This window comes from Manihot esculenta, chromosome 8 (assembly GCF_001659605.2).
Source record: "Manihot esculenta cultivar AM560-2 chromosome 8, M.esculenta_v8, whole genome shotgun sequence".
NCBI classification, from domain to species: Eukaryota; Viridiplantae; Streptophyta; class Magnoliopsida; order Malpighiales; family Euphorbiaceae; genus Manihot; species Manihot esculenta.
In genome coordinates this window covers 1,652,881-1,667,316 of record NC_035168.2, presented here as the reverse complement: position 1 = coordinate 1,667,316, position 14,436 = coordinate 1,652,881, and the positions used below count along the sequence as shown (strand labels likewise).

At 31.6% G+C, this 14,436-nt stretch overlaps 2 protein-coding genes across 6 annotated transcripts; one reads left to right on the top strand and one right to left on the bottom strand.

Moving 5' to 3' along the window:
- The first annotated feature begins 60 nt into the window (after positions 1-60).
- On the top strand, positions 61-4,150 carry LOC110620714 (probable pectinesterase 15). Of its 5 annotated transcripts, none has more exons than XM_021764535.2 (5): positions 61-1,281; positions 1,439-1,610; positions 1,712-1,918; positions 2,867-3,144; positions 3,657-4,150. In XM_021764535.2, the coding sequence occupies exons 1-5, from the start codon at positions 833-835 to the stop codon at positions 3,874-3,876; spliced, it is 1,326 nt and encodes a 441-aa protein (XP_021620227.1). In that variant the 5' UTR covers positions 61-832; the 3' UTR covers positions 3,877-4,150. The 5 variants fall into 5 exon arrangements, with proteins under 5 accessions (XP_021620227.1, XP_021620225.1, XP_021620228.1 ...); XM_021764533.2 differs by having other exon boundaries at positions 2,867-3,186; XM_021764536.2 differs by having other exon boundaries at positions 2,894-3,144; positions 3,657-4,148.
- Positions 4,151-5,351: 1,201 nt separating this feature from the next.
- On the bottom strand, positions 5,352-8,045 carry LOC110619951 (nicotinate N-methyltransferase 1). The gene is made up of 4 exons (XM_021763472.2): positions 7,593-8,045; positions 6,768-7,101; positions 6,556-6,620; positions 5,352-5,798 (listed from the first exon to the last, which is right to left on the bottom strand). The coding sequence occupies exons 1-4, from the start codon at positions 7,956-7,958 to the stop codon at positions 5,499-5,501; spliced, it is 1,065 nt and encodes a 354-aa protein (XP_021619164.1). The 5' UTR covers positions 7,959-8,045; the 3' UTR covers positions 5,352-5,498.
- Positions 8,046-14,436: the final 6,391 nt, after the last annotated feature.

Here is a 14,436-nt window from a genome sequence, read left to right as displayed (position 1 = left end):
AAATTGCCGCGATTGTAATATTACAAAAAATATATAAAATATTATTTTTATATAAATTGAATCATAAACTTTTAAATCTAATAATGAAGTCCTTGCCTCTTAATTCTCGTGATGTATGAAGATCAGATACCCATTCTGCTTTGTCGCCCAATGCGCCACAAGTTTTACGCAAACAATTATATCTTGGTCTTTAATTGTTCTTCTAATGCAAGGCCTGTACGTTTGTGCTCCATCTTATAAGCAATGTCCCTTTTAGGCAGTGCCACCGTCCATTTACTGCAGAAATTTTAGAATAAAAAATTGCTGTATATGCAATAGTTTTGTTGTGAAGATTAATCATATGATAGTTTTCTTGCGAGTCTTACTGTACTAAAAGATCAAAATATATCTCTTATGTATACAATAATGGGTATCGAATAAATTATTCTTAAGATGGCGTAAACTAATGCACATCCGTTACCATGAGCATAATGAGCAGGACACACCATTTATTTTTAGCCCTTCAAATAGCTTTAATCATAATTATAACACCCTTAAGAGGGCCACCATTCCCCCCATCTAAAGTTCTAATACACATGCAATTTCATTGCTTTCATCATTACCATAATTTCTGTTTTATCTTTCAGTTAGCGTATGCATCTTCCAAACTTCAAACCTCTTTGTTTTCTAAAGCAGGACGGTGTAATCATCATCACCACAAACATCAGTTAAAGAAACTTTACATTCCTTGCCTCCCACGTCAATCATCACTCTCTCCTTCGCATAAAATCAAACAGCTACATTACTCTCTTTGCACTTAGAGCCTCTAACAAACACCTTAAGACTTTCAAGTATGAGAATCAGAACTTTCTCCTTTTGGCTCTTTGCCTTTGCCATTGCTCTTATTTCTATTATCATTTCCATCTCTGCAATCCTTCCTTCCTCTTTGACAACCGCTCCCATAAAGGTTCCAGATAGCTTTCAACTTCTCATTCTCAGAAGGGTTTTTAAAGAAACTGGTTTAGAGGACACCATATCGAGGATCTTGTCTAGACATCACCACCACCACCATCACCACCACCACCACCATCACCGGAAGAAGCCTAAATGCGATAGAAATTCATGGAAGTCTAGGATTATGTACCGTTATGGAAGGGTGATATACCATTATAAAGTGTCTAGTGTCTTGACTGTAGACTTGAAAGGTTGTGCAAATTTTAGCAGTGTTCAGAAGGCAGTTGATGTTGCCCCAGATTTTAGCCCCTTCCCAACTCTTATCATAATTGATTCTGGCACTTACAGGTTATTTTCTTCTCTCTTTCTCATGTACTGATTCTTTAGAAAAATCTGATTTTCAAACTCAGAAGGTTCTTCACTAGGAATTATTCCAGTAATTGTTTGAAGCGAGTTTCTTCTTTCCAAAATATAAAGGTGACTGAAGTTGATCACATGGTGGCAGGGAGAAGGTGACTGTGCATAATAGTAAAACAAACTTAATATTTCAAGGTCAGAGTTATCAAAACACTGCCATAGAATGGAATGACACTGCAAATTCAACTGGAGGAACTGTCTACAGTGCTTCAGTTGCCATCTTTGCACTCAACTTCAGAGCATACAATATCAGCTTTAAGGTAGCTTTTCTTCTTCTTCTTCCCCATTAACAATTAGCTGCCAAATGATTTGATTATGGTGCTGAATCAAGTTTTGGTTTGTGGGTTAAATATATGAAAAGAACACAGCTCCTTCGCCGTCTCCAGGGGAAGTGGGAGGGCAGGCAGTAGCACTTAGAATAGCAGGTGATCAAGCTGCTTTTTATGGGTGTGGATTTTATGGAGCTCAAGACACTCTTCATGATGATCGTGGAAGGCATTATTTTAGAGAATGCTTCATCCAAGGATCTATTGATTTCATTTTTGGAAATGCTAGATCACTTTTTGAGGTAGATTTTTTTTTAATACAATTATATTTAGTTTTAGTTTATAAAATGCATTTAATACAAACTCCAACTTATATTAAAAATAGTATAATATTTCTTGCAAGATCAATTGAGTTGTATATATGGTTGAAGTAATAATTATTGATATAAATATTTAATTTAAATTTACTAAATTTATCTTTATATAGAGTGGCACCCATATTTATAAATTTATTTATCTTCTTGTTTAGGCATTTAGCTTTAAGTGGAAGCTTGTTTTCTTTTGTGAAATTTGCATGTACAAAGTCAACAAAACATTTAACTATTCTTTTTACAAAGTAAATAATTACCAGTAAGTTCAGTTAATAATATTTTTTACAGAAAAAAAGGTTAAGGCATTGAATATTTGGAGATTATGTGGCAAATTTATATGATTTTGAACAAACCAAGAATCACTATCATTATTTTTTTTTTCTGAAATTATTCAATTAAAATAATTATATATTTTATAAAATTAAGCCATTTATTCATTAAGTTAAAGAAACCGTTAGTTATCTTAAATATTTATATTATGTGATTCTTTAATTTTAATTATACATATTATTTAATTTTTATAATTTTAAATATATCTTATTTAATTGAATAAACTATACTAAAATAAATTGATTAATAATTTTTTTAATAGAATAACTAATAGTTTTGTTTTATAAAATATACTCATTTTAATCAAATGAGTTTGACATAAAAATAAACTAATGAATTGTTTTTCCTTCAAAAAATTATTTAATTTTTTTCTCTCCTTTACTTTAAAAAGTTGATTTGATGCGTCTCTTTCAAGAAAAGGGAGAAAAAGTAGCTATCTTTTTTCTTTTTTCTTTTTCCGAAGAGGAGCTATCAATTCAGTGGTTAGAAAATCATAATTACGTGAGAAAACAGTTAAAATTCTATTTCGTTGTTTTTATTTTCTTCCAGCACATGACCATGCAGTTATCATCTCAGGGCTGCATCATCAACTCAATAGCAAAACCTCCAGTAGCAGGAGTAAGTGGATCAGTTACAGCTCAAGCAAGGCAATCCATGAGCGAGCAAACTGGGTTTTCGTTTGTGAAATGCATCGTAGTTGGAAGTGGGAAAGTATGGCTTGGTCGAGCTTGGGGTGCATATGCTACTGTTGTCTTTTCTAAATCTTACATGTCCAATGTTGTTTCCCCAGATGGTTGGAACGATTGGCGAGACCCTTCTAGAGATCAGTCTGTGGTTGATCCTACTCATTCATCCCTCTTTATATATATGTATAGTCTAACCACACTACCCCTATTCGAAAGGAGTATGCAATTTAATAACTCCTTTCAATCAAACAATTGGGGAATAAAATACTGCGAAAACTCTATTACTACCTTAAAAAAATAAATTGAATTTAATTCACTCTAAAATTTAATTTAATAATGAGAGTTTAAAATTTTATAGGAACATTACTCCTATTTTAAATCAATATAAAATTTAACACACTTCATTCTTGTTTAAAATTAAATAATTAAAATATGAAACATATATGAATACACATATGAATATGAAAAATTTCGATATCATATTAAAAAATAGGCCGAATCTAACTCATTTCTAAAATTAGTTTAAAGAAAAATAGTGGACAAGGGTTTATAATAACACTCCTATCTCAAACCAAAATGAAATTTAACATATATACATTTCCTAATTTCTCTCGCTCTATAAATCTTATACAAATGGTTGTGTCGAATTGCAGGACAGTATTCTTTGGAGAGTACGAGTGTTATGGAGATGGAGCAAACTACGCATATAGAGTATCTTATGGGAAGCAGCTAACAGAATATGAAGCATCTCCCTACATGAATATATCATACATAGATGGAGATCAGTGGCTTCATCTTCAAAACCCTATTTCCATATTCTCTCATGAGGATGACTATGATGATGGGCTTCCAGAATTTATACACACTTTCTGATTAATAGTATGTCTATTCACCAGTTCCGATGCATGTGAGATAAAGAGACAGAAGAGTCATTAGTTTAGATAGACATAAAACTAAGCGATAAATTCTCATTTCTCAACTGACCATTTTTGAAAGGCGTCCCTAGTTTCAGATTCCCAAGTATAAACTATCCTTTCTATGCAGTCTACAGTAAATAGAAGAATAATAAACTAAGAAATTTGGCAGAATAATAAATTTGTCCTTTCCTAGCAGAATTTCCACTCAAAAAATTTTGTTACTGTTTAGTATTTTAATATAGCCAAAACTCTTAGTATTTAAGTATTAAATGAGTAAATTACGAAAAATTACTTCATAGCGTTTGATTAAATATTAATAAAATTTTAAATAATAGCTATTAAAAAAGTTAAAAAAATAAATTATTGCGTATAAAATGAATTTGTTATGATTATTGAATAAATAACATCTATCTAATTCTAATTAACCGTTATAATAAAACTATATAATATATATATTTTTTACTTATCAATTTTTCAAATAACTGAGATTTGTAATTGATGGAGAGGTAAAACTTTACTGTTACATTTCCTGGCTAAGATTTCCACTGATTTATTTGGTGACTTCCAACTGAAGAAATCTTTCATTCACGAGCTATCCAAATAATATTCTAGGTTAAAATATTTAGAGGTTTACTAATAATTTTGTGTCTAATCAAATAATTTATTCTAACAACCCTAAAAAACCAATAAAAAGAATTAACCTCATCCTTAACTACCATTCATGATAATCAGTTTTCAAGTCATTTTCACCTATTCAAAATAAGGAAAGTCAGAAACTAGATTTTTTTTTAATTTACACAATTTATTAAAGTACAAAATATATGATGAAACTTATATTTATATATTGAGTTGCAATCGATCCACAAGAAAAATCCATGACAAAGTTTTACTGGCAGACATATCAGACCACAGGGCAACTGGGCAGCGTCTCTAGTGCATAAAAGTTACTGAGATTCTCTTATGTCAGATAACGAGGCATTCTTACAACTAGATATGATATATTGGTTTCTTCAATGAGTGCATTAAATATAATAAATTGTTATTGATTTTGTATTAATAATAAATCATCGTATTTAATTAACCCCAACGAATGTTATGACAGTGGTGTAATTTAGACTCTCAGGCATGATAAATTCTTATTTTTAAGATAATAATCATTTCATTAGATTAATGCAAGGTTGAAGCAATATATCTCTCTACCGAAATTTACAAATAACAATTTTGAAGATTTTCCTTTAGAAAAGATATCTGTTGAAATTAAATATACACCTTTACTTTCCTTCCACTTCTTTTCTCCAATAACCAATTCTACTTGAATCCTTAGTTTAAGAATGTGGGGATCTCTGTTTTTGCACCTAATACAAGTTATTACAACAAAAAAGTTGTATATTTAAATAAGCAACAAACCATGATTAATATGGAATCCAAGAATTGAAGTTGAAAATTCTGCAATTCAAGCTGTGATGCATTAAACAATTAGGGAGTTTATTGTAGTTCAAGAAATATTTAATTAAGAAACAATCCAGTAGTACTTAATTAATACGTTTATTTTGTCCTAATTAAGGCAAAAGTCATTAATTATTTTTGAAACTCTAAGATAGAGTAGAAATAGTCTACATAAAATGCTTGGAAATGAGAGAAACCAACCGAGTGACCCAGTTGCTTGAATTCTTCTTCAGTCCTATGCTTGCCCTTAGCCCTATAAATTGTCATGACAAATATGTCACCTTCCAAGAGAGCTCTTGTCCTATGGCTGTCATCGGAATCTTTTGGCAGCACTGGCTCACAAGCTATCAGTTTCCCTCCTACAGGAAGTGCGTTGTAACAATTTTCCATTATCTGCTTGCATTCATAGTCTGTCCATGTCGTCAATACCCACTGCCCAATAATCACATGTATATGTCACAAACTAATTGGAATAGGTATAACTCAGTACACATAATTATTATAAAAGAAAATAAATGAATAACTATTTAAAGGCGAATTGTTTTTTTAAAGACTAACAGGATGATTATAAAAAGTTATAAGGTCCCAATGGCTACAAAGCTGTGAATCCCCATCATAACCCTGTTTAATTCACATAGTACATAGAAAATCGCCCATAAGGCAGCTCGTGCGATGCGGATCATCTCAAGTTGAATATATACAACTATGGGAGTAATCGGTATATGTGGCATGCATGTAACAATCCACCATCATCAAAATCATTAAAAAAAAAGGTTCTACTGACCGACCTGTAGAATAAAAAAGGATACAATTCCCTTTTCCCATGTTTATTTTGTGTAGGTCATTCTTCAGATTCGCCAAACAAAAGGCATGTGGAGCTTCCTTATTTAAAGATTCTAGGCGATAATGAAATATAATAGAACCAATATCTTTTACTATATAATCTGAAAGGTACCACACCTTTAAACCACAGTAGACATTCTCTCATAAAATATAATTTTTTTAAAAATATAAATAATAGATCCCACATAATAAAAAATGCATATTCAATCATTTATTTATACCTTGATTCAACTATATATCATGTATAATTCAGTTATGGATCAAATATAGGCCAGACTGCCCCTTATTTTATTCGAATATTAGCTAATTAGGTGAAATATATTTTAGGGAATGAAATGAGTCTCACCTTCATAAAGATACCATCAGCTGAAGGAATCGATTTGAACATGTCACCACCAACATGTGTAACACCTGCAATAATACATGGTTTTACATTTTGCTACATCGAACAAACGATATGTTTCTTCTTCTTAACATACAAAACAATTACAAACAGAGGTTGATATAATGATATATTTTTTAATCTACTTTCATATTTGATTAGTTAAAGTGGTATACCAGGAATATTTGGTGCCTTGGCAACTACTTCAGGCAAATCGAAGTTTATCCCTTGAACAATAGGATATTTGTGGAGAATCATCCTAAGGCAATCCCCTGCACTCCCACCTACATCAACCAATCTCTCCAACCCTTGAAATCCACTATAGCCCTTCAACACCGCCTTCATGAAAGGCACAGATACACCTGACATGGCCTTCAGCATCAAACCATTCATTTCTGGCCGTTTCCCGTAGTAATCGTAGGCAGGCTCGTCATTTGCCTTCACGAATGGCTCTGTTGTGGAGTCCAGCACTGCCTCGTGCACTAATGGCCATGCCCTCATTAATGCATCCTATAAACAAATAATTAATCAAGTTATTGTTACTATAATCTCGAATAAATTTAATTATTATTGGATTACAATATTTAAATTTATATATATATATATAGTTTAATAGTTATAAAAAAATTGTCACTAAATTAAATTGAGTTTATATTACCCTGTTTTGTAAAGTTACATATAGTATAATTAATTTCACTTCATATAATAATAAAAGTAATAACTATTAAATTAAATAATTATATTAAAATTTATATAAAATCAATTAAAACACAAAAGATAAATATACATTTCTATATGCAAATATCTAATATAATGGTGTTAAATTCATTTCAGTATAGGATTTATCATGTAACTAAGCTTAATTAAGCATCCATCATTTTTATTATAAAAATGTGTTGTTATTTTTAAAATTTAATTTATCTGCTGATTTTTAAAGAAAACGAAAAAAAATAAAGGGAAGAAGATAACACACCAGTAGGCTAAACAGCAAATAATGATACCTGGTGGTGCTGCAGAACGTAAGGCGCATATGAGAGGCCCTCACCGTCGGTGACAAGCGTTTTTCCGATCTCGGTCAAAGAGTATTTCCTCTCAATAGCATCGGCATTAAGATGCTCCGCAAAGACGCCGTAGCTGGTGAGCATACGTAGGATGCGTTGAAGATTTTCAGGATCGCCACCAGAGGGATGGATACGTGCGAGGATCTCAGAGGCAGAAAGCGGAGAGTTAGTTCCGCCTTGCCAGATTGCGTCGGCGACGTTGAGACGCACGACGGCGTTGAGAGACATGGGAACGCTGATCATGTTGGCTAGCTCGAGAATGGCTACCCTCGCTCGCTTTCTGGTCTCTGAGCTCTCGTCTTCCATTGTTTGTTTGATTTTGGAAGAGTAATTGCGACTGGTGAGGGAGAACAAGTAAGAGGGCTCTGATAAGGCGTGGATACGTAAAAGAAATTTAGAGAAATGGGGGAGGTGTTTTTCGTAATTTCGGTGGAGTCTCTAGTGTGAAGACTTGAAGTGTTGTTTGATTGGACGGTTAGATATTGAAAAGCTCCGCGAAAGGATAGGAAACACGAGTGTTCCATGTGACCAGAATTTAATTTAAAAAAAAAAAAACATGCCACTAGTATCATACTGGAGTCACACTTTTACAGATGGAAAATCTAAAAACGGAGTGATTTATTGTTCACAGGTTAAATATCATATAATATACATTTTTATTTATTTTAATTTTATAATCTTTAGTTTTTTTTTTTAAATTAAAAAAATAAATATTATTATCTTAAACTATAATGCTCAAACAGACACTCAGACATATAGTTTAAAACGATCAAAACGAATAGACTGTCTTGCTAACATATGAGCAACCTTATTCGCACTATGTCTAATCCAGCATAACGAAATAATTGGACAAAGAAGCAGAATATCTTTACAATCTAAAATAATGACGCCAAACTCAGAAAAGTCCTTCAAATTAGAGCGAATGTCGAAAAATAAAACCTGACTATCAATGAAAATACTTCCAGCCAGCAGGAACGCATCACAAGTATACATTAAACATTGACGCAAGGCCAATACCTCAGCAATAGTAGGAGAACCACGACCCTCAGTATAATCAGAAATTGCAATTGAAAAAACTCCTTCAGCATCTTCGAACACAGCACCAAATCCAAACAAATTCGAAGTTGAGAAAGTGGCATAATCCACATAAGTTAGCCAATCCGATGCACTAGAAGCCGAACCTGCATTATTAGAGGGAAAACCTGAACCTGGTGCACGTTGCTTATCAAGACCACAATCAAGATAATCTGTATAAAAAGTATTGGCAGCACTATGGATAGCCTGAGGTGTCAACACCTTATTATTCCACACTAACTCATTCCTTGCATGCCAAACTTTCCATGCATGAACTGCCAATCTTGAAGCACGTTCCCTGCCAAAACTCACATGGATATGAAGGAATAAGTCTTGAAATGACAACCAAGAATTGGATAAGGCAACACCCACTAGTCTCCAGACCTCTCCGACCATGGGACAAGAAAAGAAAAAGTGGTCAATAGACTCATTCGCATCACAAAACAAGCACCCCAATGGAACGTCGACACCTTTCCTAGCCAAATTATCGCGAGTAGGCAAAACACCACGAAACAATCTCCATATAAAGTCCCGAACCTTTGGAGGGACATCAAGAGCCCACACCTTCTTCCACAAGTCCGATGTATCCACCCTTAGATGCCGACTAAGCATAGAAAGCGCACAATAATATGCTGTTTTGACCGTATAAAAGCCCCTCTTCTCGAAATGCCAAATAAGCTTATCCGGTCTAGGATTAAGTGGCAAAGGAATAGCTAGAATAGATTGCACATCATCCATGGAAAAAATATTCAACACCTTCTCCAAATCCCACCGCAACTCTCCAGGCACAAACAAATCACTAACATGCATGGCATCATCAATGAACATAGGATCATTCGGCACAAAATTTGAATCACTTGGCAACCAAGGATTATTCTTAACAAAAATGCTTCTACCATCTCCCACTCTCCAACGAGTACCCCGCACCAACAGTTGTTGAGATGAGTGAATACTCTTCCAAACATAGCTATAGTTAGAACCTAACGAAGCTGACATAAAATCCCCCGATGGGAAATATTTTGCTCTGAGCACATTATATAGAAGAGAGTTTGTGTCGGATAAAATCCTCTACCCCTGCTTACCCAACAACGCAGCATTGAAGCACCGCAGATCACGGAAACCCATACCACCATCCCCTTTCTGAACACACATACGGTCCCACGCCAGCCAATTAATACCTCTCCGATCATCCATACCACCCCTCCACCAGAATTTGTTCAACATCACCTGCAATTGATTACACGTAGTCAATGGGAGTAAAAACACATTCATACAGTATGCAGGGATAGCCTGAAGAACTGCTTTAATAAGGACCTCACGTCCAGCCCGTGAGAGAAATCTGTTGTTCCAGCTATTAATACGTTTCCATATCCGATCTTTCAGAAAACTGAAGATTTGCATTTTACTCCTTCCAACCAGCAAAGGCAATCCCAAATAAGTACTAGTACCCTTAGGTTGATGAACACTGAGAACCGTAGAAACTGCAATGCAAATATCATCACGAATGCAAGGACTGAACATGATAGCAGACTTGTCAAAATTAATAGACTGCCCAAACGCCTTTCCATAAACTGCTAAAAGAGATTTCACCTGTGAGGCCTCCATGACTGTGCCCTTAAAAAAGAGCAGAGAATCATCAGCAAAAAACAAGTGAGAAATTCTGGGACAACCCTGTTTTGCTGGACAACCCTGAATAAGCCCCTGACTCTCTCTGTTATGAATAAGCAAAGACAAGCCCTTAGCAACAATCAAAAAAAGGTAAGGTGAAATCGGGTCACCTTGACGCAACCCCCTCGTTGGAATAACTGGCCCAATCTCTGAACCATTAAGAGCAATTTTGTAAATAATATCTGAAAAACACATGCGCATCCAACCTATCCAGGTAGTAGAGAACCCCAAAGCAGACAACATTGCACTTAAATAGGCCCAATCAACCCTATCATATGCCTTAGCAATATCAATTTTCAAAGCGCAAAAACCATTAGATCCCCTAGTTTGTTGCTTTAAACCATGTATTGTTTCAAAAGCAACAATAAAATTATCAGTTATCAGACGACCGGGGACAAATGCCGACTGATTAGGGGAAATGATCTTATCCAATACTCTCTTAAAACGGTTAGCCAAAACTTTAGATAAAGTTTTATACACCATATTGTACAGAGCGATAAGCCTAAAATCCTTCACCAACATCGGATTATCACATTTAGGGATCAACACAAGCAAAGTATTTGAAATATTATCTTTTTGAGCCCGTTTCAATTTATTTCTGTTCCGACCCCACTGCACAATACGATTGGCAATAAAATCCTTTCTAGCAAGAAAGTCCAACCGAACCCCCTCTGTCCATGCTTTTGAAACAACCTCACCCAACTCAGGATCCTCGAGCCATGAATTATCAAAACGGAAACGTCTACTCCCTATATGACAAGTAGGAGCAGTAGTTTCAACTAACAAAGGGTTGTGATCAGACACGGGAGCAACCAAAAGTGAAGATAAAGCATCTGGAAAAATATCACTCCAAGTTGTATTAGAACAGACACGATCCAACCTTTCTTTAGAACAAAATGGAGTCCCCTCTCTATAAGTATAAGAAAGAAATGAGCCATTATATTGTATATCAGACAAACCAGAATCTAACAACGCCCTCCGAAAACCAGAAACAAGATGAGAAGCTCGAAGAGGACCCCACTCTTCTCTTCAGGCGCTGCAATATCATTGTAATCCCCACAACATAACCAAGGTAAATCATTACGTGAAGATAGCTCACGCAACATGTTCCAAGAAGTGTGGCGGCGAGTTGGTTCAGGACAACCATAGAACCCTGTAAAACGCTATTGAGCAGAGCCAGTACCAATAGTGCAGTCAATAAAATTCGAAGAAAAATAAGAAACTTGTAACTGAACATCATTATTCCACATCAAAGCATATTGATTAATATCTTATTTACAATAAGAAAATGTATTACAATATTTTTACAATTACTACTTCTTTTATTTACACATATAATTTTATATGAATTTTCGTATATAAAATAATTAATTTTCAATAACTAATAAACTAAAAAAACAAATAAAATCTTTCATAATCTAACTAATAAAACTAAAAAAAAAAATATTAAAAATTAAAAACTTCCTACATATATCCAAGCAACTAAATTTTTTACTTTTATTTTTTATTTTTTCAAAAAATCTTTCAAGATCACTTGTATATATATGAGGTAAACTTACTTGTCTTGTCAGAGGATTTAACAATATTTTGATTTTTAAAAACTTAATGATTTTTATTATCGTTAATATAATCTTTAAAATTCTGTTAGATTGATTCTTCAAGAGTTTTAAATTGTTGCTTTACTTAGATTTGTTTTATTGAGATAATTTATTGCAATTATGACAAATTATCACATTATTTTTTATTTTCTGTTTATTTCTATTGCCATGAAAATTACTTTATCATCTTAACCCTATGAAAAAATTTGAATATTTATTAAATTGTTTTTTTAAAAAAACAATTATCTTGATTCTAATATTTAACCCATCTTTTTATACCACTATTAACAATATATATATATATATATATATATATATATATATATATATATATATATATATATATATATATATATATATATATAAATGATATTGAATTTATTTTTTCTCATTAAAAATTTTTATAATTCTAAATCTGATATATTATAATTCTAAAAAAATTAAATAGAGTTAAATATTTTATTAGTTTTAATTTTTTTAAATTTTAAATCAAATGTATAAAAATAAATTTAAAGGAAAATAGCTTTTTTTTAATTTTTTTAAAAATTTATATAACATTACATCACATATTAAAATCATTATTTTAACTTTTTGGATTTACAATGTGAAAAGAAATTTTTACAATTTTTATAATTTTTTTAAATTAATTTTAATGCAAATCAATTTAAAAGGAAAAAAAAAAGATTTTTATTTATTTTTAAAAATACATTTATGTTGTATCACATATTAAAATTATTATTTTAATTTTTCAGTATAATGTCAAAGAACCTTTTTTTACTTTAATTGAATTATAATAAAATAAACATTTAATTAAAGTAAATTAAGTAAAAGAAGATTATGAATGTTAAATTTTTATAAATTTTATAAATAATTTTAATAATAGATATTTGAAATCAATTAATTAAATTTATTCTTTGTTTTAATAAATATAAAAATATAATGGGTATGAATTATAGACCATAAAAATTATGTCAAAATAAAAACAAAAATATAATTACAAATATATTGAGTTTCATTAATAATTTTTTATAATGTTATTCACTTTATATATTAATTAAAAATTATAGATATTTATATGAATTGTAATATAGCATTACAAATCAATTAATGGAATAATAATATTTATTAAATTAATATAAATTTATAGTTAAGTTATTAATTTTATAAATAACAAATAGAATTATATTATTTTATTTATTAATATCAATAATAAACAACTTCAAAAATGTCTTATTTTTAACTAAATTTTTCCTAAAAATTGATGAATACTTCTTTTAACATATGGTTTTATCTTTTTCAATGTTTTTTAATATAAAGATTGGATTTTTTTTAAAAGAAAAGAAAATGACAATTTTTAAAAATTAATTTATAATTTTCAAACTATTTTTTTATAGAATTATATTTTTTATTGTAATAATACTAAACTACTAATGGTATTATTAGCAATCTCAATATTCTCCACTCAATTAGTTGCTGCTTTCAATTCCTTAATTGTAGAAGGATTATCCTCCATGTTTAGTTCATACTTTAGAGTTTCCTTCTTTGTAGATCTTTCTTTTTGTTATTTAAGTGAAGTAAATTAATAACAAAGAAATGATAGAATTTTAGCAAAAGTTGTTTGGGTACTTAAGAAATTTTCAAGTTCCCTCTTAACGAGTTTGTACAAATTTTCATCATAGTCCAAAAAAGAAAAACTTGATTTCACATCATCCATTAACTCTATTTTTCCACTCAAACCTCCCATATCCAAATCCCATTCTAGGAACCATAATAATTTGGTATTAACGGAATTACTAGGAATTCAATCTAATAACAACTAGATAGAATTTTAGTCTTATTTCTTGAAGAAGAAGTTGCCAATGAATCCTGACAGGAAGAACTCGATTTCTTGAAAAAGAAGTTGCCAATGAATCCTAACAGGAAGAACTAGATGCAAAATTTGAGAACCTCAGAACCTCACAATAGCTGTTGCTAGTAACTTAGATGATAGTACTCAAAATCGAGTTTCAAAATCAAGAGGAGCAGCCAATTCAATTTGTGCAGGATTTGATTCATCCAGTAGCACTCCTATGCTCCCTAAATTCACCACCACTCAATGAGCAAGAAAATCCCCTTGGTTGATTAACTTATTATGAGCATTTTTTTTGTCATCTATAAATGAGGAAGAATGAAAAGATAAGTTTAGCTTTATTTTACTTGGAAGGCATTACATAACTTTCATTTATTCAATTATTGAATAACTTTGATTTATTCAATTCCTGAATGATTATTTAGATCTATTTTGGAAAACTTTTACTCAATTGAAACAACAATTCCATTTTGGAAAAATTTCTCGACCTGATGGATTGAAATTGAAATTTTTAAAAAATTTTAAAAATCTCTAAAAAAACTTACTTTAAAAATATTCGCGTTGGTGGCTAAAAATGTCGAGTGTTTAGGTTCAA